The 27,089-nt window shown below is 47.1% G+C and overlaps 2 protein-coding genes across 3 annotated transcripts in view; one reads left to right on the top strand and one right to left on the bottom strand.

Annotated features, from left to right (window-relative positions):
• Positions 1–8,989, top strand: part of ANKH (ANKH inorganic pyrophosphate transport regulator) — a 139,664-nt gene extending 130,675 nt beyond the window's left edge. For both annotated transcript variants that reach the window (XM_001499859.7, XM_070246025.1), the window contains exons 9-12: positions 2,410–2,539; positions 4,985–5,108; positions 5,642–5,741; positions 7,517–8,989. In XM_001499859.7, the coding sequence (XP_001499909.3) occupies positions 2,410–2,539; positions 4,985–5,108; positions 5,642–5,741; positions 7,517–7,630 (468 nt within the window). In that variant the 3' untranslated portion in view covers positions 7,631–8,989. The remainder of the gene's footprint in view (positions 1–2,409; positions 2,540–4,984; positions 5,109–5,641; positions 5,742–7,516) is intronic.
• Positions 8,990–24,585: 15,596 nt separating this feature from the next.
• The window catches only part of OTULIN (OTU deubiquitinase with linear linkage specificity), a 53,340-nt gene continuing 50,836 nt past the window's right edge, over positions 24,586–27,089 (bottom strand). Inside the window, exon 8 of the mRNA XM_070246283.1 lies at positions 24,586–26,482. Within this exon, the coding sequence (XP_070102384.1) occupies positions 26,288–26,482 (195 nt within the window). The 3' untranslated portion in view covers positions 24,586–26,287. The remainder of the gene's footprint in view (positions 26,483–27,089) is intronic.

Raw genomic sequence — 27,089 nt, forward strand, 5'->3', positions numbered from 1 at the left:
AATATTTGATAAAACTGCATGTTTGTAACATTCTCTTCCAAAGCAGTATCATTATATTTTTAAATTCGGGGTTTTTTAATCAATTACACACGCACAAAGTTTAAAAAGTCAGTTTTCTGAGATTGTTAGCAATAATAGCTGCTCTCCCGACCTGCCCTCTCTCCTTTCCCTGCTCCGGGAGTCCCCTCTTCAACTCGTGATGGATTCTGACTATGGTAACTCTCACAGCTGAGCCCTGATTCCCTTCCTTTCTTAAACAATGTTTCATTTTCCATGGACTTAATCATTGTCTTAATTATAATTTTTTTAGCGTCTGTGTACTTACCACTAATTTTTTCCCACATGTTCCCTCCATTGCGGAAATCCTCTTTCATGTGTTCAAACACGTTAGGTATCCTGTCTGGTTCAGCTTCTCAAAGTATTGTCCTGCAGAGCCTTCAGACCAGCTCCAGTGTGGATCAGCCGACCAGGGGGCCTGTCCTGGCCCTCCCAGGATCTCCCCTTACTCCTATCCCAGGAATTCCCTGTGCATTTTTCTCATGATCGATCCTATATCTTCCTTTCTCTTCCTCTGACTCCCTTGCTTTGGCAGAGTTATACCCACAATGGCATCTTAAAAAGTGTTGAGGCCTTGACCATCTGAAGATGTTTTTTTCTAAACACACTTGATTGACAGTTTGGTTTTGAGTACTAGGATAGGAATCATTTTCCCTCCTAAACTATTGCTCCATGTCATCTCTCAGTGCTGGCTTTCTAGCTGTCTAAAGCTGGGAGCTCTTAGAATCTTGTTTCTGCCCCCAGCATTGTTCAACACCATGCCCATTGGGTCTTTTTTCATCCACTATGCCATGTCCATATGATAGACCATTTCAGTCTTAAAACTCATATCTTTCAGCTCTCAGATTTTCACTGTTCTCTCTTTCTGGAACTCCTATTATTTGAATGTTGGACCTCCTAGACTGGTCCTTTATTTATAGTTTTTAAATCCATTCTCATACACTTCCCATATCTTTGTCTTTCTGCTCCATCTGTGTTGTAGATTTCCTCAACTTTATCTTACTGTTATTTAGTGAAGTTTTCATTTCTGATTTAATCTTTTTAATTCCTAGAAGTACTTTCTTGTCCTTTAAATGTCTTTTTATAACATTTCCCTTCAGTTCTTATTTCATGGATGCGGTATCTTCTGCCATCACTCTGAGAAATCAATGGGAAAAAGTTTTCTCTCTCTCTCTCTCTGCATTGTCTGTGTTTCCTTCAAGCTTTTTCACTCTTTGTTTGTTTTAGCCTCTTCATCTTAAAGGCCTCCCTAAGTCTGGTGATCCCTGGTTGTCTCCTCATTGTTATAGGTGAGGCACTAGAAGTCGGTGGGCAGCTGTGCACACGTGGGTGAGGCTTATCCCTTGGGGGCCTCACTGATGGCTGGTCGGGTTGGGCCACCTCATTAGGATCCTCTAGATTTAGGAATGTTGGGTCTTCTCTCTTGGGCTGGTCAGATTCCTCAGAGACCACTCTGGGTCTCCTGCCTGGTGGGGACTCAACTGGTTTCCTGTGTTCTGGGAGCCGAATAGAGAAAGATGGCTGGGCCCTTAGATATGTCACCCTTCCCTTAATCCCTCTGTTTTCTGTGCAGTAACTCTGCCCTCAACTGTTACCTTATCCAGAGACTAAACTCCCCAGTTCGAGGAGACACAGTCACCTGCTGTGTGAGGAGAACTGTGGACGGATTGCTGACTGGTTAGACTTTCCACCAGCCTGCTTTTGGCCCAGCCTTCACCCCCACCTTCCCTGATCTGTGCAGATGGGAAGGGCAGGAGACGGCTCCACTTTCCCCTGTCCGTTTAAGATTCCATTTTCTTGTATGTTTAGTCAGTTGACCACTTGTTCATCTGCTTTCCAACGTTCCAAATTTTGTGGCTATTGTCTCTAATTCTCTTCACTAGACCTGTAATTAATCTAAGTATTACTATTTCCTTTTTCATGAGATGTGCTGATTCAGTGTGGTTCTGCATACCTCTAATTGCTTTCTGGTCACTTTTTATTATTTGGTTCAAGCTGTAAACATTACATTAAGAAACATGTTCACCCTGAACTGACTGAGCTGTTTAGCAGTCTAGTTAAGCCTTCCATGAGAGCACATTGGTCTGTCTCCCTGGGCCAGTTACCCACTCAGAAGACTGCCACATCTGCCCCACTGCCGGGGTCCCTTTGGGGCACACGTGGCAGATGGGCTGGGGCTGGGCAAGTGAGAGCAGAGCAGGACGGTGGCAGCTCGAGGACAGGTGTGCCACCACCAGACTGGGCAGGTTTGCCCTCCCTTCTAGCTCCTCGGGGTCACGTAACACCTGACTTTCTCATTTCACTCATTTATGCCTTTTCCTAACAACCTGCCAACGGTCTTTCTCCCCCCAGCTCTGTTTTGTGATGTTCTGGACCCCCAACGTTTCCGAGAAAATCTTGATAGACATCATTGGAGTGGACTTCGCCTTCGCAGAACTCTGTGTCGTCCCCTTGCGTATCTTCTCCTTCTTCCCGGTTCCAGGTAAAGAAAAACAGAATGAAAGAAAAATTCCTGTTGACCCTCACGCCCGATTCAATGTTCTTTCTTTGGAAATGTTTGCAATCATGTCCCAAAGAAAAATGTAAAATTTTCACAGTGGCTTAGAAAGATGCAAAGACTCTATCCAGTTGGTTGTTAAGTTCAAGAAACGAATCAAACAGGCCTGATTTGTTTCTTAAAGGACAGCAGTTGCAAACACAGCAAAAAGAAAGTAGACCCAAGGGAATAGCATGAGAAGTTTTAAGGGGCAATAGGACTGTTCTGTATCCTCATTGGGGTGGTAGTTACACAATCTGTGCCTGTACTAAAACTCTTAGAACTGTACACTCAAAAGTCAATTTTGTGGTATGTTGATTTAAAGTAAATTCAAAGTAAAATGAAAAAAAAAAGAAAGAAAGAAAGTAGACTGCTAAAGCCTTGAGATGTACAAAGGAGAAGGACTGATGGAGAAAAGCAGGGTCCGGGGCAGAGTTGAGGCCGGGTGGCAGATGGCCAGAGAGGAAAATGCCCATCGCCAGAATAGAAGCCAGTTTGAAAATTCCCAAACTGATACAGTAGTATGAGGTAGACCGCACAAGAATGAGGTGGCTGCCAAATAGTTGATCTCTATTTGGTCTTTTCTATAATAAATATATCGCACATATATATGTATATCTGTATATGATGTTTATTTATATAAGTTCATAGTAAGTGCTTGCATGTCTACGTACTGTTTCTAGAAGTAACTCACCAACAGTGGTTGCCTCTGGAAGGCAGGACCAGGGCCTGGGGGTCAGGCCTGGGAGCAGGACCTTTGTACTGGATTCCCTTTGCACCTTTTACATTCTGTACCAAGTGCATGTTGTTGCCTATTCAAAATGTTATTGCCAAAACAATCCACTAAATCATTCAGCTGAGGAGGCAGAATCGACAAAGCCACAATTAGGTTAAGAAATGGGCCGTGGAGCCAACCGAGGCCAGGCCAATGGCGCACCCGCCAGCCCCATGCTGTCTCTGAGTCGGGCCACAGCCACCCCTGCTTTTAGACACCGAGCATTGCTGGAGGCTGGGTCTCTCAGGGGTCCCCTTCCCAGCTGTGGCAGAAATGGAGGAACAGAAGATCACAGCCACAGGGTGGTGTCTGGTCTTTGTCGGGGGGACTCTGGGGGAGCCAAGCTTTGGAAGTGACACCACCTAGGGAAGGCTGCACTTGCTGGAAATTAAGGCACGTGTCGTTCATTCCCGAGACTCGACTCAAGGAGGGGCTGGAGGCCACAGAGGTCTCCAGCTAGGACTAGGATGGGACTCGCCTTTAATCTCCTCTCCACTCCACTTCCTCACCGGTCAGACTAAGGACTTCCAGACAGCCACCGGGCCCCATGTGTCTTTGCAGCCTGCTGGGTTTGGGCCAATCAGATTAGCAACCCCCCTGTGCACCCTCACCCTCGGCCAAACCCAAGCATGTATCTGTGCCTCTTAAATACCATGCTTCAACGCTGGGGCACGCAGCGCACACTGTTAGACCAAGAAGACAGCAGATTCTCCTCCAAATGCACCATGGACAGGAGTTTTTACCCCAGGAGTAAGCACTTCCTCCCCCCCAAAGGCCTTTGCCACATGGGATAAAAGACCAGGCCTCAGGCTTCTTTAAACGCCTTTGGATGTCAGATGGCATCTAAACATTCAGGGCACTTCCTGCTAACAGGGCGTCAGTGCCTCCCAAAAGCAGAGTCACTCAGTAATTCACACGCATCCGTCGAGCCCCTCCTTTGCCCCGCCCTCCTATGGTTCACAAATCAGGATGGGGAGCCGGGGACAGGGAAGGCTTTGAGAGGTCTTTGTGAAATATCCACATATCAACACAGGGGTGGGCACGATGAGGGGAAGGAGAGAGGGAGATGACTGCTGTCCGGGGAGGAAATACAGGAAGTGAAACAAGAGCAGCTCCCTTTTCTTCACTGACGCCTCGAGTCTCCTTGCCTCCCCCAGGCTGTCGGTGGGAAAGACCTGGCTTCCGGTCCAGCTTTTCTCCTCACCCAGAATCAACCTTGATCGCCTTTCTCTGAGTTTTCTCTTCTAGGAGGAATGATAGACCTTGAGGCTGGGGGTGGAGGTGGTGGGAGTGGACAGGAGTGTCCCAGGAGCAAGCCAGGGCCACCTGGGAGATGGCAGTCACCCTGGGAGATGGCAGTCAGAGTGGAGAAAGGAAGCTGCCACAAGCTGCCATCTAGATGCTAAGGGCTGTGATGAGGCAGGAGCTGAGGTGGGGACAGGTCCAGAAGCAGGGACCAGGCGCCCTGGCAGGAAGATAAGGTGACAAGCCCAGAGCAGCAGCAGCAAGGCCTGGGTCCCAGCCGGCTGCCCCTCTGATGTGCTGCCCAGGGCCCCAGGGGCTGCAGGATGGGGAGAAGCAGGACGTTGCTGATAAGCCCTTTGCTCTCCCCTCAGTCACCGTGAGGGCCCATCTCACTGGGTGGCTGATGACCCTGAAGAAGACCTTTGTCCTGGCCCCCAGCTCTGTGCTGCGCATCATCGTCCTCATCACCAGCCTCGTGGTCCTGCCCTACCTGGGGTATGTCATCGGGGGGTTTGGGGCTGTGGGTCCTTCTGACACCTGAGTACTCTGTCCAAAAGTTTAAATCTGCTTCTTCCTGTGAGATCCTCGAGCATATCTAGAATTAGAAATGCAGAATGATGTCTTGCTTCTCTGCCTGGGCACGCACTAGGTGGGAGGCTGTTGAGACCCATTCTAGAAGAGTACTTTCAAGGTCATGCCCATACACGATATTCACTGAGCACCTTCTAGGCCTGGCAGGTATGGGAAGGTGAAAACTAAAAGGGAGAAAGGGTGTTGCCCTTGTCCTCAGGAGCTCCTAGTCTCCTGGGAGCTGAGCTGAGACCTGGGGGTGCATGGGAGACACTCGGCTCAGAGTCCAGGCCCCCTCCCCACACAGGTGGACCATTTATTAGGTGCAGCCTTTACCAGTAGATCTCGAATGAGATTGTCTGGTCCCTTTGTTGTCTGCACCTTTCCTGGGTTTTGGCTGGGTTTTGACTCTATTTGTGACTTTAACAGACAAATGGCCTTTGCATTCTCATCCCCAGGGTACATGGAGCCACCCTGGGCGTGGGCTCCCTCCTCGCAGGGTTTGTGGGAGAATCTACCATGGTCGCCATAGCAGCGTGCTACGTCTATCGGAAGCAGGTGAGACGTGGCGACAGAACCGCACACCTGCCATGGCTGCAAAGCCCCTTCCCAGGTGTGGGAAAACCTGAGTGGCTCCCTAAGGGGCCCCAGCAGGGGGCGGTGGTGGTGACACCTCACATTCATCCCGTCCTTCAGCTGGACCCACACTGCTCACCATGACTCCACAGCCCCTTCTGTGCATGAGCAACCCTCACAGCCAGAGTTGCTCAGCCCTCACTCAGTCAGGTTAATACCAAGGGGATCCCTTATTATGTTATCATGTAGGTTATTCCTTACACTCTGCCTTGCTTCCAAAGGCAGTCGTATTTCTCAGGGGAGACAAGTGAAAGGATACATGTCTACAGTCCTGCCTGCTACTGTTGCCTCTAGAGAATTAAAAAATGGAGAAACTAAATAATAGTTTTGACCATGTGAGAAAACCCTATAAAGGTGATTCTCCCTGCAACTAAATTCTTCCCCTCAGTCCTTAAAAACTCAGACTTTATCACTAACAGGTAACCAATCTAGAAAATGCTGGGTGATCAGGACACCCTCTCTCCATTCTTTGCCTCTGCAAATGCTGTCCCCCTTCTGCCCCAGGTGCCACCCCACTCCAGGAAGCCTTTCCTAACCCCCCACCACACACACACAGTATTTACATACCCCATACCAGTTAGCATGTAATTAGTTTATCCTGCAGGGTTATCTCATTATTGGGGACTATATTTATTTTCTTTCTGAGATTAGGAATACTCAGGGAGCAGGAGATGCATCTGACATTGTTCATCAGCAGAGGAGGAGTGAGATTAACCAGACAGTGGGTGGGATAGAGAAGAAAAGGGGTCCAAGGATGGATCTCTGGGGTGCACCACTGTGGGCTCCCCGACCTGTGGCGGCCGGGGTGAAGGGGGTGCACACTGAAGTGGGTGGATTTGGACCTAACCAAGGTCAGGGTTTTGCCTGGCAAATATGATTTAAAAAAAGAGGGGCAAGGAAGGGGTTATAATTATTGAGCCTTTCATTTAAGGTGATGAAAGAGGGGTGGGGGACCAGACGGTCCATGCATTGTGGGGACAGAGTCCTCGAGGGAGGGGCCAGATGGCGGCGGTGGGAGGTGGAGGATGGTATCCCTGAAGCGGGCCTGTCCGTGGTGCTGAGGTGTTGATACTGACAAGGTCTCCAGGGAGCCCATGAGCAGCGGGGGTGGCGCTGGAGAACCTGATTCCCAAAGGAGAAGAAGTCAAGGCATGGAGAGGCCAGTTATTGCAAGGCAGGCAACATGGCAGTGCAGTCACGAGGAATTAGGACAGGCGACAAGCAGGGAGGTGGTGGGGGATGACAGCAAACCTGGGGCTGGACCAGAGGAGAGGAATACTCGAAGACATGAGATCCCAAGGAATGCGCATGGCCTGAGGAGGTGGGTGGGGAGTGGTGGGGAGAGCACAGCCACTGCTGGAAGGGGCTGTAGGGAAGTGGTGTCCTCGGGCAGGAGCAGGTTTCCATCAGCCCACCATGCCTTCCAGAGGCCCGGGGAGGGTTGTCCGGGCAGGAGACGGGATCCCCCAAAGTGCCTAGCACAATGCGAGGCACAGGGCTGGCGCCCGAGTAACAAACTGAAGGGAATCTGCTGAACAAACTGAAGGGAATGCAGCCTCAGTGGGGTCCCCCCAACCATAAACAAGACCCAAGTCTGCAGGGGTCCCCTGAGACCCTCGGGACCTCTCCCTGCTCTTGGCTCCAGCTGTGCTGTGTCTCTGTCACAGCCCCATGCTGATGAGTCTTCTTTGGTCTAGAAAAAGAAGATGGAGAACGAGACAGCCGCTGAGGGGGAAGACTCGGCGATGACGGACATACCTCCAGCAGAGGAGGGGACAGACATCGTGGAAATGAGAGAGGAGAACGAATAAGGCACGGGACGCCTGGGCTCTGCAGGGACATTGAGATGGCACTTCAGCAGCATCTCCTGTCCCGTCGTGTTTTGTTCCGTTTTTGGTTTCGTTTTGGTTTTGGTAATGAAAGAGGCCTTGATCTAAAGGTTTCAGGTAAACTCTCTGGCATACTGGGTATGCTCACACTGACGTGGAGACCTAAAAAATGGTCTTTGCCATTGCTTTGTAAAAACAAACAAAACAATTGACTTCATGCCCCCCGCTTCATGAAATCCCAAAAGACATCGCTGCCTCGTAGTCCAGGTTGTCTCCTCCTCCCTCGGACAATCTCCACTTGGAACCAAAGGACTAGGCTGTGCTGTCCATCGCCCCTCGGCCACCACTGCCCAGCAGGCCACAGACTTTACCCGGTCCCTTTGCGTCTCTTAAGAATCAACTCAGCTTTCTTTGATCAGCTTCCCGGTGACATGACTGTACAAAGAGATGTAACCCTGGTGGCCTTCCACCCTGGAGTCATAAACTGTCTCCTACCCACGTGTAGTGGGTCAGCGACAGGCTGCAGCCCGAAGTGGCCGTTCACACTGAGGAACGGATTTGTGAACGCGCTGGACAGGTGGATGGAAAGAATCTCCTGTAGGAAGGTTTTGAGATGCCATGGGAGTAGCTCACAGACACGATCGAACGCTAGCATTTCATCTCGCCTCCCGTTTTCCTAGATTTGAGCGAGCGCTCACTTTCCATGCCCTGCTGTATACATACTCGAGCTAACTTTTTAAAGTTGTCGCAAAAGCGCATCTCCAAACCTCAGCATCCTTCGGCATGACTTCCCCTGAAGGCTTGTTCTTCACTCACCTTTCCTGAAGATGGCACTAGAGCAAGTGAAATGGAGCATTCTAACTTTACATTTTAGTTTTTAAAGTGAACTGAAGCTTTAAGTCATAATCTAGCATTCTAACGCCAGGTCGCCGTATCGTAACTTTTGAAGTAGATTTATCACCTGGTCTGCCGTTCTTAGTCATAACCATGCGGTACAGGTAATCCAGAGTGTACTTCGGTACTCCCCTCTCATGCCACACGACAAAGCAAGACATTTTATAAACGAGAGCAAAGTCACTATGTGATATTCCCTGAAATGACACATTTGAAATCCATTTAGTGCAGTATATTTTTCTAAGTTTTGGAAAGCGGGTTTTTTCTTTAAAAAATTATGGACACGGTTCACTAAATTCTTGATTTAGTAAAAATCCTAGACTGAAAGAACCTAAAAACAAAAATATTTTAAAGATATAAATATGTACTGTATATGTTATGTAATTTATTTTAGGCTATAATACATTTCCTATTTTTCGCATTTTCAATAAAATGTCTCTAATACAATACAGGGATTGCTCGTGTGCTCATCCTACCTGCGGTTGAAAGGTTGAAACGTATTGTACCGATGAACATTGTATCTTATTTGCAGGCCATTCTACAGTCTGTCGTTTGTATATAAATGTAAGGATCAGTAAATGACGAGAGAACTATTTTTCATTATGGGTAATGGGTATAAATGGGTCAGCCGCTGCGGACAATAGTAAGAATGGAACTATATGCTGGAAGGGCAAAAAAAGAAAGAAAAAGGCAAGTTTTTATGTTTATTGTTTTCAGTGCTGTGTCATCATATTGCTCCTCATAGAAAAAGACTGTAAGGGCAGAAAGTCAGCCATGAACATCACGAGGTTGCATTCACATTTCTGGACACCCAGGGACCCTTGGGTGTGCCCACCATGGGGACAGATCCCCCCGTGTTTCCTCTGAGCATTTTCTCCTCCAAATATATGAGTGCTGAAAATTAAGATGCATAGTTTTGAGGTGGTTTCAGGGGCAGATCTGAGAAGATGGGGGAAAAAATCTAATTGTATCAGCTTTTTTAAAGTACATGATTAGAAAATTAAACAACAGCAGTATTTTTTAACACGTGTGACTATTTCATACTTGCGGGGCTGGAGCTTAAAGAGCAAATTGAAAAAGGCAATTGTTATCCCTCTAAATCAGGGCAAGGCCAACTAGACTCTTCATTATGCAACTAGAATATGTCATTATAACTTCAGAGACACCGTCGGTGTTAAAGATTCACGGGCCACAGTATTTCCTGAGAGTTTCAGAGAACGCAGACCCAGACCACAGTGGAGCTGGGATTGTGCAGGACATGTCCAGAATCCAGAACTTTCCTTGAAGCACACCATCCCTCACACAGTTCCTTCACCTGGGCTGCTTAAGTCACGGCCTAACAAACACACCTTAACATCTAAAGGAAAACCTGTCACTGGCAGAGTCTCCTGCATCTGTTCTAACCAACACGGCTGGGAAAGGATGCTAAAAGGGGGGGGGGGTGGGGAGGACCCTCCTCCTTCCCACTTTTCAGAGTAAGGAGGGGCGCTCCTTTGACTTTGCCAACCAAAGAAACGTTCCCCCCAACACAGGTTTCTTTTTTATTGCAAGTCGCTCAGCTGGTAGATATATTTAGAAGGGCACCGTGCCTGCGAGAGTCTCATGTCAAGGACCATGAAAAGCTCAGACGTGACTTTCCCAATGTGGAGTGATTGCTTGTAGACAAACAGAATCTGAAACTCCAGGGGCAGAAAGATGATTTTAATTTAAATGCTGAGAAGTGGGTTTGGGCAGCTCAAAGCAGTCTTTCTATGTTGAGGGTTTTCTCTGCGCAAGCCCAGCTCAGAGCTCCTTCTGTGGCCTCTGCTTTTTAGAGGGGCATGTGCAAGGTCATTCTAAACGTGCAGCTGCCGTGTGCTCTGCCTCCAATTAGTGGGATCTCCGTGGTGCTGGGCATCAGCGAGATACCCAAGAATTGAGGAGAAAGAACCAGGCAAGGCTTGCTCCGGAAAAATCATGCTAGGGATGGATCTGCCGGCCACGGGGCTCAGGGCGTGTGCAAGAGGTTGGCATGTCGGCCGCAACCCCTCACCTGTTTGGGATTCTTTAATTTAGACACAGAAGGCCGCTGGTTTACATCACTGGGTGGAAGCCAGGCACGTCCCCTTGCCACCTGCCTTGAGCATGTCTTGTCCCAAAAGTCCTCTTCTCTGTCTCGTGTTTGTGTCTGTGTTCTGTGTTTTAGCACTAGCTGGTGGGTTCCATGGATGGCCAGTACACTCAGAAATGGAAACTTGTAGTGTTGGTTTAGGATATATTGGATGGGGCCAAGTAGGCTTCGTTATGGTAGTAAATGCATTTCATTTTTCACTCTTTGCGTCCTCCCAATAAATAAGCTTGGGAGGGGCAAAGGGTGGGAGGTCCAGGAGGCCGGAGGCCCTGGGGCTCCACCCTAGACCAGCTCCATCAAGCTGGGCTGAGTTTCCAGACTCCAGGGCACGTCCCAACCAGGGGCCAGCTCTGTGGTCCTCATAAGCAGCCTTTTTGGGCTCTCTCTTGGGGTTGGGATAATCACATCTCCCAAATAACAGAGAAGTTATTCAATGATACATTGAGAGTAAGAAGTGAAAAAAGTCCATAGCTCCCTACGCTCTTAATTGTTCGTCCTTTGGGGGTCTTTTCTTCTGGAAGGAAGGGGCAGGGAGAGAGCAACTTTCTTCGTACCCTTAGTTTCTAGAAACACCTCAATTTAAAGACTGGATTTTTTTTTTTTCAAACTGGAGTGGGAGGGAGAGTGAGAGCGTGTGTTGCAAAATAGGAAGTATTTATATTGTTGTAATTAAAATGCATTCCCTTGAGAAATATTTTCTTGTATTTAAGAATCTTTTTACTTGTGGAAATCTCTAAGCAGACCAGTGCCCAGGACAGCACATGCACCGAGCAGCCAGGGTTTCTGGCCTCTTACTTTGCAGGTGAGCTGACCTCTGAACTTGGACGACTCTTCATCAGTCAAGTAATGCGCAGTCCAGGAAACGGGGCCTTTTATGTTCCAAGTCCTGCAATGAGCAGGGCTTTATAAGACGTGGCAATTTGTAGTGTTGAGCCCTCCATGTTAGACCTGCAGCCGCTTCCTGAAACCAGCCGCCCCGCCCCCTCTCTGGACAGCCACCCTCTCACACGGCCCTCACACAGCTCTTTCATAAAAAGCATTTGAACCATAGGAAATCGTGTTTTTGAGCAACATGTTTGGTAAACATTCGAGATGCTCCTCTGTGTGGTTATTTTGAGTCTCTATTTCTGTCATTTGAAGCAGCAAAACATCACATGACTCATCAGCTGATCTAACCACACATAAAACAGGATGTAGAGAGAATCAGACGGACGGAAAGGCCCTCCTCCCTGCCCTTTTAAAGGCTAAATGTCTAAAACTAACTACACAAATGTTCAAAATGATAGACATTGTATTGTGTCATCAAAATAACCCAAACCCCGCTCAGGGAGTCAGAAAAAGTATAACAAATTATAGAGATTACTGTCTGATCTCAAAAGGGAAAAATAATGAAAAGGAGATGGTGAGACCTTGATTTAAGACTTCATTTTCTTCTCAAGAGGGGAGGTTAGAACTATTAACTGCTGCAGCCTCTGCAAAGAAGAGAACCAAAGGTGGGCTTCCTAAGTCATTATTGTTTTTAATCATCTTTGCCAAGTCCAAGTGGTTCCAGAAGAATTTTTTTTCTCTGCTTCATCTGCAGTCAACCAGGGTCTCTAAATAGGCTGCCTAAGATATATGCACTTTTATAATAAGACGGCTGTCGGCTACACCCAGATTCAGCACACAGTGTCTTATATGGTCTGTCTGTTTACGTTAGGTTATGTAACCAAGTGCACTTTACTAACAAGACAACATCGGCTTCTACAATCTGTATACATAAACAAAAGCGCACAAGAGCCGGGAACCCTTTCTCTCTCCAGACGTCTCAGTGAAGTTTCCTTAGGTTAAAGAAGCGGGGAGGTGAAGAGAGACCAGCTAACAATGGTTGGACTGTTTGCCCTATGGCTTCATGGAAATTCAGCCACATACGGAGATTGGTTGTTACTCTAAGATTTAGAGGCAGATGTTCTCCAACTATGAACCAGGGACAAGAAATGGTGCCTTTGGAGTGGGAAAGATTATGGCCAGGAGGACTCTGGTTCCCTGGAGCGTGGGGCTGTGAACATGGGGGACCCACAGTTTGGATGAACCTGCTACTGAAGGTGACACTCAAACCATGCTGGTCAAAGGAGGGACAAGGTACACATCAACATCAGTCACTCAGCACCCACAGCATGGACTGTCACCAGCAAGCAGGACTATACCCCTAGGGGTGCCACATCCACAAGGCTTGTGGGGGCAAATACACAGCTCCTTGGGTCTATGATAGGTTTGGTTTGTTTAGTGATGTATTGAGAGGGCAAATATCTAAAGCTGGAATGACCAAGGAGCTAGTACAGAGCTTCAGAAATCCTGACAGAGCTGCGCAGAGATGCTGTTCAACACCGACAAGCCTACACTCATTCAGTTAAGGAGAGCTTCTGTGCTGGAGGTGGTGGGCCCACAGCACGACCTCCCGTGTCACTCTCACGTCCCCGGCCTCACGTGTACAATGAAAGGCTTAGGCCCTTATTGCCAAGGCTCCTTCCTGGCCCTACATTCTACGTATGATCTGGGATTTAGAACACAGTACAGGCTCCTGCAATGGAAATATAAAATTACCTCATTCTTCATTTCAGATCCGAACATTAGCAGTGATCCAGAATTTTTTTTTCCAACAAAATTAAGTCTACTGGGAGTCATTATTCTACAAGTGCTGTGGCTGTCAGTTTACAGGCTTTTTAGTCTCACATCAAAACTATGGGTTTAATTTAAACTGTTGAAACCAGTCACTTTAAAATATTTGTGCACCTTTGATTAAAACTGACTGCAGAGGTCAATAGAAAATATATGTTGCATTTAAACAAGTGCTGTGTATGTATTTCATAGATGTTAAGTTTTTGCATTGTTAAGAGCATTTATATATGTTTTTCTTTTTTGTTTCTTTAGGGGGGATTTGTGCTCCTATATTGTCAAATGGCTTTCACATGCTAGTTTTACTTTAAGTAAAGCTTAAAGAGTTGGCATACGATTGAGATTGCTTTTAGCTTCTTGATTTTCTTCTTCTAAACATTAGTCTGTTTACACCTCCCAAATTATGTGATTTCCTAATTCTGACTACAATTTCCCTTTTTTTGTCAAACGTACGAGACATTAAATTTCGCCCTTTGCCTTGGTAGCAAAAACCTCTCATTACTGGGCTATATCTCTAAACTCCCTGTCTTATTTAAATATGACCTATTTCTTCAAACTTTCTGTAGTAAAATGAATTTTTACTTCCCGTAACTACAGTAATATTGAAAGTACTTCTCTGAAGCGGAACTTCTCTATGGCCCTTCTAGAATGGGGATACCGAACTTAGACAGGCGTTAGGAAAGTGAGAGCAGCAGAACCTGAAAACCCCTCCTGCCCACATCTAAGAGATTCTTGTTCTTATCGGTCTTTTTGTGAAAAGCATTACTCTCCTTTAAAACGTAACGTCTTCACCTCAAAGAACGATAGCTCTCGTTTTCTTTAACCTCCTTTGAGAGATTATATGGAGAAAGTGTTTCATGACAAACCTGTAATCAACAAGGGTGTAAGCATTTGACAGACTTGCTTGGGATCGCCTGTTTTCTTCTTTACTGCTTTACTACATGTCTTTGAGCTGAAATCCCAGATCTCAGCGCCACCTCGACCATGCTTCCCTTTTCCTGCCTCGAATAGTACCACGTTTTTGAAGTCTCAGAGGTCATCTTTCCACCCACAACACCTGAGACATGGCATGTCTTGCTGCCTGGTGATAATGTCAGGATGTGGAGCTGTGCTGGCCCAAGCTCCATTAATGCTCCCCATGGGGAGCAGTCCTACCACGGGGGGACAGATCTGCACCCGGTCATGCTTCCTCCTGACATCCCAGATGAATCACTTTATCATCCACCCAGAAACTTACTGCGTGGCACCGCCATCCCCCGCCGCTGGGGTCCCTCTAACCCCCATCGGTTCTCCCTCCTAGTGTCTCTCACATCCCTGCCTCCCTCTGCATCCATCTGCTCAGATGCTCCTGTCACCTAGGACTGGATGCTACAGAAGCCTCCAACACGTTTTCCCTTCCCCAGGCTCGTGTGTTCCTCTGGACTATGATGTAAATGACACCTCCTAGAGTCTTGAAGGGCACAATGTGTACAACCATTTCTGGCAGCCTGCCCACCTCCCCCTGCCCCACTCCACCCCACCCCACCCACTGCAGAGGACTTTAGTGTGCACACTTGTCTTCACTTATGAGGGCTGAGGACTTCCAATCAAGAGGATGTTAAAGTCAACTGTGAGCTGGTTCCTGGTTTTGAAACATCTGCCTCTATGTCTTTGCCTATCTATAAATTGTCCCAAACCACCCACTCACACCCCCGAGACAATGGGAGTAAACTTCCAAAAGTTTATCGTGTGAGCGGTAGTTTAGGTACAGTCTTGGATAACTGGTTTTTAGGTTAATATCATGGAGAAAACTACGCTCTCTCTTCTGAGTTTTCTTTCTCAACACTATTGAAGACAACCCTGGGGTGGAGGGAAGGTTGGCATTGCTTATATTTCTAATTCTGTCCCCAAGAAGCTCCAGTTTTCTTACCTGGACAACGCAAGCCAGTAAATACCATGTTAATTTCACAGTTCAATACACTAGTCTTTGCACAAAAGGGAAAAAAGAAAAACAGGAGCGGTGAGTCCTCATTCTGTCTCTGCTGCTGATTAGCTGTGAGCCAGGCAAGTTATGGATTCCTCTGGATCAGCTTCCTCTGCTCGAGATCTTCTCTAGTTCTAATCTACTGCGACATCAGGATTTCCAGTCATCGACGGCAGTGCGTGAAGATGGAGGTGCATGTCTGCTAGGCTCAGCCAACAAATCTGTGACCATTACAAGACTAGATAAAGGCTAGTCTTATCTTAGGTTCAGAATTCTTGAATCCAAAGACCAAAATAGCATGAACAAATACAATAACTATCAAACCTTACATTACACCACACACCTAAAGTTCTTTCATCTGATTCATGTAAAAAGCTCTCTTGCTATGAAGGCAAGTGGCCGAGGAAACCTGGTTGTGCCAGCTCCCCCAGCCCCGGGCCTTGCTGCTGTGAGGACAGATGCTTGCAAGTTCATGCATGACAGGGTCAAAAAGCTATTTCTTGGGGCCGGCCCGGTGGCACAGTGGTTAAGTTCACTTTCTCTGCTTCGGCAGCCCAGAGTTCACGGGTTCAGATCCCAGGTGTGGAGCTACACATTGTTCATCAAGCCATGCTGTGGCAGCATCCCACATACAAAATAGAGGAAGACTGGCACAGATGTTAGCTCAGCGACAATCTTCCTCGAGCAAAAAGAGGAAGATTGGCAACAGATGTTAGCTCAGTGACAATCTTCCCCACCAAAAAAACAAAAAGCACTGTCTCCCCACACTTGGCAGCACCACGTCCTAACTCAGCTCCATTCTTCACCTTTCCCCCAAATGCTGCCACCACCCAGATTTCAGCATCCTTCCTCACCCTACAACTGTGTTGCTCAATGCTATTTAATTCCACTTTCTTTGGAAAAGAATAAAAATGGCTCCCACACCCTAGGCCTGATCCTAACTTTGGAATCCAGTTCTACATGCTCCCCAGTGATCCAGTCTGGGCCTGTTTCCAATTCCAAACACACAGTGGCGATCCCCGGGGCTGCTTTTCCAGCCATGACTTGTTCCAGAGCTTCAGATCAGTCACCTCCAAACACGCCCTCAGAGGGGCCCCAGAGGGGCCTTGGCCTTAAGGCCCATCCTGCACACTTCTTCCCTACTCCCTCCCATGCTTTCTCCTGAGGGGAAGAATCACATTATCACCCACCCAGAAACCTACTCCATGTCCCGCCTCTCCCTCAATCAAGTCACTAACCCAAGTCACTAACCCTCCTAGTATCTCTCACTTCTGTCCCTTCCTCTGCATCCTCTTTAGTCCCACTGGCTCACCTCAGGTGCTCCTGATCACCTAGAGCCTGCATGTTACAGAAGCCTCCAAAATGGCTTTCCTTCTCCAAGCTCCTGTGTGCCCCCTGGACTACGATGTGCATGACATCTAGAGTTTTGCAGGGCACAATCTGCACAACCATTCCCAGCAGCCTGACCACCTCCTCCCCACCCTACCTCACCCTGCTTTTCCAGGCTGGCCCTTCCTCTCATCTAGTTGTTGGGTTGCTGCAAGGAGGAGCCTACACTTACTTGGGTGTGCACCAGGCTGAGCCTGGGCTACATGTAGTAAACAAGGGCCCAGCCAGAAAGAGGATGCTAACACCCAAAGAGAAGTAACAACAAAAAATGGGGATTCCTAATGATGCCCCAGCCTCCTGCTCCAGGTGTCTTAACACCTGGTCCCATTCAGAAACTTGTTACCCCTTTCGTCCCTCACCCACCAGCAGGGCATAAAAGGACCAAGAGTAGATATTTTAAAAAGAGTATCTGTAGAGATGGTTTCTTTGCAGAGATCTACACTGAGCCCCTGTCGTCCTCAGGGGTGTGTGCACATGTGTGTGGGTCCCTCGACACCTTAAGCCTAGTGGTAGTGCTCTTCAGGAGACACTTAGAGCTTGAAATGGGCCTTTGCAGTGGTGGGGACTCGGTGGATGGCTGTCAAATCTGACAGGAGAGAGAGCCGCAGGACGGGGAGACGGGCTGGCTGGCACAGGCCAAGTTTGGCTGGGCAGAAGGTGCACAGGTCTCTCCTGTGGACCAGACCTGGGCCACACAGACCAACAAACTGACCAAGGAGTCCTCTTAGGTCCTGAGGGGTAAACAGGGCTTAGAAGAAATAAGCCGGAGGTAACTGGATTTCCAGGAGCTGCAAAGGAGGAAGGGAGGGTCAGAGGACAGAGCGTTAGGCACATCAAGGAAACTGCCAATGGGAGGCCCTGAGCCGGGGTTAGGAGCCGGGGGGCATGGGGGTCTCCAAAGATCCTTGCAAGTAACCCACACAAGGAGAGAATGAGAAGTCCTGGCCAGGCCAGGGAGTGAGGCCAGGTTAGGACAGCCTCTCCAGGGGAGATCTGTGCTCCCTCCGCCCTCCCTCCCTTCCTCCTTCCCCGGCAACAACTAGGGCCAGATGGGGCAGCTGGCGATTAATCATAGCTTCGATTCTTACACAAGATGGGATATTCCGATTTCCAAATTGGAATAGCATCTGGCAAGTTCAAATGACTGTAAGTTCTCTTTACTATCCAAGGGTGCTCAGAAAAGTCATGGGACGCCCTGAGTTGAGTTTTCATCCAGAGGCAGGGGAGGAACTCCTCCCATTGACTATATCTTCAACAGGGGAAGACAAAGCTGCTTTGTGATTCTAGCCCTGAAGTCATGCCAGTTCAGCTCATCTGTGACACATGCAAGTGACCTCTGTGAAGGCTGGGGAGAGTTGGAGAGAGCCTGGGAGGGACAGGGAGGGACAGAGAGGAGAGGCTAGCCCAGCTCATCCTTGCATCCACAAGTGTAGAACTGGGTGTGCCCAGAGCAGGCACTCTTCGGTGAATGAATGGAACATTCACACCTTCCCCCATGAACACGCTCTGAGCCTAGGTCACCTGCACAATGGCCCTCCTTCCTGCAGCCTTCTCATCTCACCCCCTCTTTATTTTTAAGGTGTGCTTTGTTTGTGAGGAACATTGGCCCTGAGCTAACATCTGTTGCCAATCTTCCTTTTTTTTTTTCTCCCCAAAGCCCCCCAGTTCAGTTGTATATCCTAGCTGCAAGTCATTCCAGTTCTTCTATGTGGGATGCCACCACAGCATGGCTTGATGAGCAGTGTGTAGGTCCAAGCCCAGGATCTGAACCGGCAAACTCCAGGCCACCAAAGTGGCTGGGCAGAAGGTGCACTTAACCACTTAACCACTAGACTTTGGGGCCGACCCATCACCCCTTTTTCATCACGGAAGGTCAAGATCTCCACAAACTAAGATAACCTGAGCCAGTTCTTGTCACTTGCAACCAAAAGTGTGTGACACGCATCTGACAGCCCCTCTGTCGGCCTTCCCTTCTCGATGTTCCCATCCCTAAATCGCCTTGTGAAATCCACAGAGGAACCAAGAGTATTCTGACACTCGACAGTCTAGTTAGAAACTGTAACAGATGGGCAAGAGACAACAGCAGATGGCTCCCAGAAAATGACCCTTGACTGACTGCTACAAAGGAAGTAGCCCTGCTCAAGGAAAGGAATGGAAATTGAAAGTCCAACTATCAACTCAGCAAAGATCAAAAAGTTTGATAGAGCTCAGTGATGGCAAAGGCCTGAGGAAAGGGTACTCCTGCTCTCCGGGGGGAATGTCAACCAAAGGGACCTCTTCAGAGGACAATTTGACAAGACGTTTCAAGCACACACTCAACTAGGCAAAGAGACTGATGTCATGGGCAAAAGAACAGGAAAAAGCAACACAGGAAAGAAATACAAGCAACCGATAAATACCTAGGAGAAATGTTCACCATTACTAGAATCAAAAGTCAGTTAAAACTGGATGTCTTTCTCTCGTTCCATGTTTTATTCTTTCCAAATTAAATTACCCCCAGTGTCACCTAGGGGACAATGAAGCAGGCACTCCAGTACGTTGGTGAAAATGAAACTTCTGCAACTTTTTTGGAGAGTAGTTTGCAAATATGTTTCAAGAGACTTAAAATGTTCAATTTAGAGATGTGTAAAAAGATTCATGAAGAAGGCAGCTCATTATAGCATCACTTATAATTGTGAGAATTGGAAATACTCAATGGTGTGAATTAGACAAGGGTTTTACAGACTTTTTTGAAACCTTCTATCATAGTTCGTCACCACCTAACACAATTAGGATGTGATCTCCGCATCCATAAACCAACCACTGTAGTGTGTTTGCTTTTGATTTTCTCAGCATTCTCTCCGATATTTTGAACAGCACAGCATAGATATCATGACAGCATTTTATCTGCCATAAACTGCATTCTAGTCTTCATTTGGGGAGATGGAGCTGGAGGAGTATGTGGAAGGCACCTTCGTAGGCTGTAATAAATATTCTACAGCGTAGCAGTGAACGCAAAGTGGCAGCACCACTGTCACCAAACCTCTCAGCCGTCTTGTGAGGGCAGAAGGCTGGGCTACAGGCTCGTGGAGGGAGGGGCAGGAAAATCTCACTTGGCTCCTGGGAGCTGAGGGGTAGGGCGTCACCCAGGGCTTTTCCACCCAAGGGCCAAACCTGGTCTACCTCTCTGGGGCTGTGCTGGGGGCCAGAGTCTGGAATCAACCCTCTAGACCCAGAAAGTCATGACCAGGCCACTCGCAATGAGCCAGACTAGAGGTGAGGGTAGGAGTGGGGAGGAGAGACAAACGATTTAGAGAACCTGCAGAAAGAATGCCCAGAAGGTTTCAAGCAAGACAGAGATGGTGAGTGGGAATGTACTATATGAATACACTCTCATTTTACAACACATAACGCGGTGGCATTTTCTTGATCATTTGATGGTTGTAAAAAATATCCCTAAGGGCTTCTCTAGGACCCACAGCCTGGGTCCCTGTTTTCCTCTACAATTCCTAAGGTAGGGGAAGCCATGGAGAAATGCCAGAAACACTGCCCTTGGACACAAGGAGGGCACCACAACCCAGCTGAATGGGGCAATGGAGGAGGAAGTCTGTTGTTGCTGTTTATCACAGGAAGGTCTTCCTGATGCCCATTACCAACCTGGCACTGCTCTCTGGTGGATGCCCAACTTCTAACCAATGGGCTTCAGAAGCCCAGCAGCATTTTAGAAAGACGCCCAGACTCAGTTCTTCAAGGTAGGTCTCTCCTGGCTCAAACTTCATTCTCTATCCCCAAGAATACCTTTGAGAACCCACTGTCTTCCCCTATCTTCGAATTATTAACTTCCTTCAGTGGTGGTCTCATTCAGAGGCAGTACACTCACGTTCCTGCTATCACACTTCGGGGAGCATTTCCAACGCTCTGAATGGCTGGTGAACACCTAAGAACACTGCACACACCGCAGGCCTCTCCTCGGCAAACACATGGCAAGGCTGCGTCTGGGATGCAGCTGCGGCCCTGCCTAGCAGGCCTAGGGGATCTTCCCCAAAGCCTCTGATGAGGGCTTGCATTTCACTCCCCCCCCCCACCACCACCCAAGACAGACTGCGTGGTGGAGATGAAGACTGAGAGGTAGGGAGGTTGATAAACGAGCTGAGCTCCCCCTAAGAGTGGATGGTGGGACTGGTATTGAATCCAGACCAAAATCCAGAACTATGCACCCAGGTGTTGTTAGAGCCCTTACTATGGGTTCAGCACTGTAAAGTCATCGGGCATCACAGGCCGTGTCAGGGATGCTGGAAAGTTAAAACATTGAACTCAAATCTCCCAAAGTCCTCAAAGGCAAGCATTTAACCACAGCAACACAGCCAGGCTTCTGAGTTTTTATTTTCTAAGTTTATTTTTAGTTATTTATTTTTACAATCCTCAACGGCTGGGTTTGCTAAAGGGGATCAACAGCAAAGCCCCGAGTCGCCCAGCCTCTGACAGTGCAAACAAGAGACTCAATAAGTCACAGAGGAAACTCACGCCCCCGTGAGCCAGGGGTCCAGCTGCAGCTGCAGGCGGGAAGCAAGGCCCCAAACTGACCGGAGCCTCGGGGGCGTGTTCTTCAGAGCGGGCGACATTTTTTGACAAATGCTGACATTTTACAGTGTAAACAGAGGACACTTTGCTAAACAAGCCAAGCCGAGCGGCACCAGGTTCACACCGCGTGTTCCCAGCTGCTCTCCCTTCACAGCTGAGCCGACAGGGAAGGGAAACAGTCGCCAGGGGTCGAAGGTGGGTTGTTAACCTCTCCAAATCCACAACACAGAGTTAGAAGCTGCTAAAATGCGGTTAACAGTTCCAAAACCTTTTTATAAAAACAATGAAAATGAGAAGGAAGCTCGCTTAATACATTCATTTGGCTTAGTTCCCATATGGAAATACCCAGAAGTAACCAACACGACTGTGGACTGCGGCGGGTCCAGTAAGGGGTACCACATTTTAGCACCATTTATGTGAATACATATCAAGGCATTTTTCAGTATATAAAAGCTCTTAAGTACAAAAAATATTTTGAAGTTCATAATTAAGCTCAACCACCCCCGGTTACTGGGAAAATGACTGCCAAGACTGGGTATTTCAAGCCCCATACCCTTGCCTTGTATTACTCATGTTTTGGTAACTTCATTCCTGTCCCAAACTCACACCCAAGGAATCACAAGACAGGGATAAAACTCCAACCAGTGTTCTCCTGCATTAATATTAAGCCTTGGCTATTAATGAGCATTCAAAATATTTAAATATACAGGTGGCCACAAGGCCTAGGAACAGAGACATACATAATAAATGGTTTGTTAATATGAGATTTCAATACACTTAATATATCTCTATTTCCAGACTTAACGGGCACTCCGTATAGTTTAATTATACATACTAACCCATTCCACCATTCCCAGTAATACATTTCAATTTACCGTGAAAACAACGCAAATAGGGCAGGTCACCTCCACCCTCCCAAATGCTCCTGGGCCTCAGGCTGTGGGACCTAGAGCACACAAGAGCGTCAACAATGTGACTGCAGATCAGTGTGCACACACGCACATGCATGCATACACACACACCCCACTCCTGGTCATGAGTGAGCCTACCTCAGCCCTACTGCCACCAGCCGTTGGGACAGCCAAACCAGTTTTTTGTGCTTTTCATGGCTCCAAGTTATCCCCTGAATTACACAAGCATTCATAACCAGCTGCCTGTGTCTTCATTCACTGCACAACTCAGCACCGGCTCCCTGGTCTCTGCAGCCCTCAGAAGAGATCACCAACGAGGTTTCCCAAAGGGTGAAGCATTCAGTATTAGACCTCTGTTAAATAAGGGGCTTAAACTGTAGAAGGAATTTGCAGAATCCATGCACAGAAGTCCTTCCACTCATTCAGATTTTTATCCTGTTATAACTTAAGCACAGGAGGTCTGTTAGGCATCTGTTGTTTTGTTTCTAAATGACATTTTTAATCTAAAATCAGTTCCTTCTTCAGTTCGCTTCTTACAGTTCCTTAGGCCATATTAAAATTACTTGACATCGTGCTCTGCCTTTGCTAAACTATGTGGGGATTCTACGCGTCTCACACACATTGCAGATTCACCTCACACACACCCAGGGCTTCCTTTTTATTGTTTTGTTAAGTAGTCATAGATCTTTAAAAAACAGCATTTATTTTTATGTATGTCTAGATGTAAATAAGAGTCCCTGGAGGTCTATGCTTCTGAAAATACTTCCTGGCTTCCGAAGAGGGAGTACCTGCAAAGTATTGCTTAAGAAAGAGAGAGGAAAATAATCAACCTGTATTTTAACACCAAAATGGCGACACAGCCAGAAGTCGATTTGAGTCCTACTTATACGCTGTGATGGTAGGAGTGCTGTTACCATTCAAGACGAAGCAGCACTTCAGTCGTCATCTGGACCGTCTTCCAAAAGGAGACTACAAACTCAAGGTAAAATAGCACCTGAGCGGGAGGGGGAGGCAGGAGGAAGAACACAGGGCCTCTTAGAGAAGGAAAAAACCAAGCACATAAAAACCCACAAAGACTGTTTCTTCCGCAGAGGTGTTAGACTCATGTGGCCTGAGATTTTACCTGAGAAGTTCTAGAATTGGAGGGAAAAGAATACTGAAAGGATATAAAGGCAATGTCTGTTTTCCGTACTCAAAGAAAAATTTCATCAGACATTAACTTATTATGTAACAGTATAATAAAAGTGCAAATGGCTGTAGCAAGAAAGCAGGGTAATCCTGTGCTGTGCATGTAAAACATTTCAGATATGCCACATTCTAAGGAAGAGGAACCGCAAACACTTCAGATCAAATCCCACCTGCGCCTAGATCATAAAGACCACACAGTGGCCTCGTGTTCTCAACTGCGGCCACCACTGTTCCATGTGCGTGAGTGAAACCAATGGATGCTGGATATGCAGAAGGAGCTCAGCAGGTGAGGAGGGGAGCCAGAAAAAGTTCTGAGCGGGCAGTGTCAATTGCATGGAACTTGTTACAGGGAAATTCTTTTAGGTTGTTTTTTTCCCCTTTTTGGCACTTCTATTAGGTAGGTTCTTTTAGGTTTAAATGCACCTTAAATGAGCTCAAAGGTGAAAAGTCATGCCTGCTTAAGGTGAAGATCATCTTTCTGCCAAGACCATAGGATCCAAAACCTCTGAATTCCTGCAATAAACTCTGGGCTACAAATAAGTACAGTGTAGTCCTACTACTTTCCTTTTTCTAGAAGACCGTCATTTTAGAGATCCCTCTAAGTAGATTATCCTATTGAATCCACTTTGGTCTCAATTCAATTTCCATCCTGCTGATGTCACCCAACCAGGCCAAGATCAGGAATGAGAAATGGAATTAGGACTCTGAGCAACTGAAGTCACGGGTTGCAACAAAGAAATGTTATTTTTAAAGTTGGCCAATCGTTTACATTTCCTCAAGTACTATTTCTTTGAGAGCTTTGTTTTTCTGATGCTATGATCCCTCTAAGCCTGGACAAAAGTTTGAGAGCAAAATCTCATAAGGCCTTGGGACAGAAAGCAACTTAAAATAAATGCATCCTTTTGAATTTTTATCAATATGGTGGTTAAGACCACAATTTCTGCACACATTCTAACAATATCATACATAGAAAGAAGAAAAAAGTATGAAATGTAAATAATTAAGTTGCCCAGAAGTCTGGTTCAAGTTCACTAATATTAGAACATTTTCAAAATGCAAATACAAATGATCATGAGTATTATTAAATTCAACAGTGGATATGAACCAACAGTCAGATTCAATATCACCCCCGAAGGACACAGACCCCTACTGCCTTGTACAACCTAAACATTTGAAGTATGCTTTAAAAAACGTTCAAGAATGAACAGTAAGCATTTCCTGTTGTAAGTTACAAATACTAAAATGAAGCATCAAAGCCAACAAGAAGTCATTATTATTACTACTTTAATTTGGCTTCTAGGCCCCTCCTGATTTGAGGGACCAGCGCATTTCACAGTGAAGAACACAGCCTCTCCAGTGCATTCACACACCTTTAGAGCAGAAGTAGATTCAAACACTCTAATGAATAAACATCTACCAAAACGTGGCAACTATTACTGACAGCCAACGGGAAAAATACTAATGTAACAGTCTGCATAGTTTTGTGTGTCCTCTGAGCTTCTTCAGCTAAGAATTTTAATTTTTAAGTGAAAGCAAAACAATTTTCAAAAAAGGTTTGCCCCTCCCAAAAAAACAGATTAGATAGCTTATAAACTATATTAAATTGGACCAAACAAAGACTTTAACTATTCTAAAATAAAGCTTGGTACTTCAGGTTAACACCACCTCCACAAATGCTGAGCCAGTCCAGGTGCTGCTGATACAGCCCCAGAGGGACGTCTGCTTCCTGCCAACAGTGTCCACAGTCTGCGCCCCACGTGGATGGGCCCTAATGCAGACCATGCTCAGCTGGGCTGCCCTGTCCCCACACCCTAGTCACCACCCTAGCCTGTGACAACGCAGGCAACAGCTCACGGCCAGGAATAATGCCTCCCTCAGGCTTCCCAAACTAGATCCAGGCCAGATGCAGCTCAGCGCTCCCTTTGCAGCACTCAGTTTTAATACATGCTTCTGCTTAAACCCACTCATGAAAATCTTAGACACTGCTATTACTCACCCCTGCCAACAGACGAGTTACATGAACTTGGCAATGGAAGCACCCTCAAAAACACAGCATGAAAAGGGCCCAGAATCCAGCTAATTCCCACCTGGGAACTCAGATGAGTGCCTGAAAGTCATTTGGCTTTAGTTTCCTCCTCTAAAACCACAGTGGATCTAAGCTCTGTTCTGGCCATAAAATGGTGGCTCCCTAGAAGTGGAGAATCACGAACAGCCCGACCCTGGAGCTCAACTGCCAGCAGCGCTCACTCCGCTGACAGCGCACCACCTGCACCAGGCAGCAGACCCGCTGTGTCCTCAACCCCAGGCACCCGTCATGTTCTCAAAGAGCAAGGATTTCCAGGTGCCACTGCCTCCCTCCTGCAGTTCTTTCTCCAGCCTTTAAATAACTCACTTTTGGATCCAATTCTTAATCTTCTATTAGACAATCTCCTTAGAATACCTTTAATTAATATATAAATCCAAACCACTGCTCAACGAGACTATCAGAGGATGTTATGACTGTGCCATTCACAGACTCCATCCCAGAATTTACACCACGTGAGCAGATTGCATAGGAAGGGCACTACAGAGACCCATTACCATTAAAACAAAAAAAATTACTCTTTAAAAAAATTGAAAGTCAGTCTACAATTAGAGAAAGTTTTCATGTAAGACATAAAGAACATATTCCTCTCCAAGATGAGTCTCCTCGCATACAAAAGTATTTGTTTTATGAAGATGTAGTTTGCACCTTCCCAGAGGTGAGCTCTGAAGGCCCCCACCGAAACATACTGAATCCCAGATGAGGGGAAATACTTGGTTAATTCTTCTCATCGAAAGCTAGTCTTCAGAACATCCCAGTCCAGCTTGGCTCACGGGGCCCAAGAGTTCTCACAGCTCATTCTTAGAGACTCGCAGGCCCAAAGCCCAAGCCAAGGAGCTGCCTGCGCACCTTGGCCACATGGCCAGGCTGTCCCGGCATGCTCCTCTCACAGACTCGTCTCCTCACACACTCTGACGGGGATGTTGTAGTGCCGATCATCCTCAGCGATCAGGGTCACCACCGGCCAATCCCTGGGTGGGTCAGTGGGGTAGACTGTGAGGAACTCTTCAGTGCTGTACTTGGAGAGCCGGTACACCTGGATGGTGTGGCGCACAGCATAGGCGAGAAGGAACATTTCAACCTGGGGGAAGAGCAAACGGGTCTGCGGAGGGAAGCCACACTGAAAAGTGCAGCTCACCACCTGCCCCATCCCGCGTGTCTCAGGAGTGCACACCACGGCTGAGCCGCAGCCTCTCTTCCTGCCCATGAGCCCAGCCCAGGCCACTTCTCTAAGGTCCTTACGAAGAAGCAGATCACCAAGAATGGATCATACAGCTGACAAGGGATTTGTATCCAGAATATATAAAGACTGTTACCACTCAACAATGAAGAAAACAACCGGTTTAAAATTGAGCAAAGGATTTGAATAGAATAGATATTTCTCCAAAGGAGGTATGCAAATGGCCAAGAGCACCTGAAAACTCATCAGGGAAATGCAAATCAAAATGACAATGAGATCCCACTTCACACCCACTAAAATGGCTGTAACAAAAAGACAGGTAACAAGGGGGGGGAGGGGTCTTATTTTTGGGTGATGAAAATGTTTTGGAACTTGATACAGGTGGTGGCCACACAGCACTGTAAATGTACTAAAATCCATGGAGTTCTACACTTTAAAATGGTTAATTTTGTGTTATGTGAACTTCGCGTCAAAAAAAAGGAAGTGTTGGTAAGCATGTGGAGAAATA

Source organism: Equus caballus, chromosome 21 (genome assembly GCF_041296265.1).
Source record: "Equus caballus isolate H_3958 breed thoroughbred chromosome 21, TB-T2T, whole genome shotgun sequence".
In the NCBI taxonomy this organism is placed as follows: Eukaryota; Metazoa; Chordata; class Mammalia; order Perissodactyla; family Equidae; genus Equus; species Equus caballus.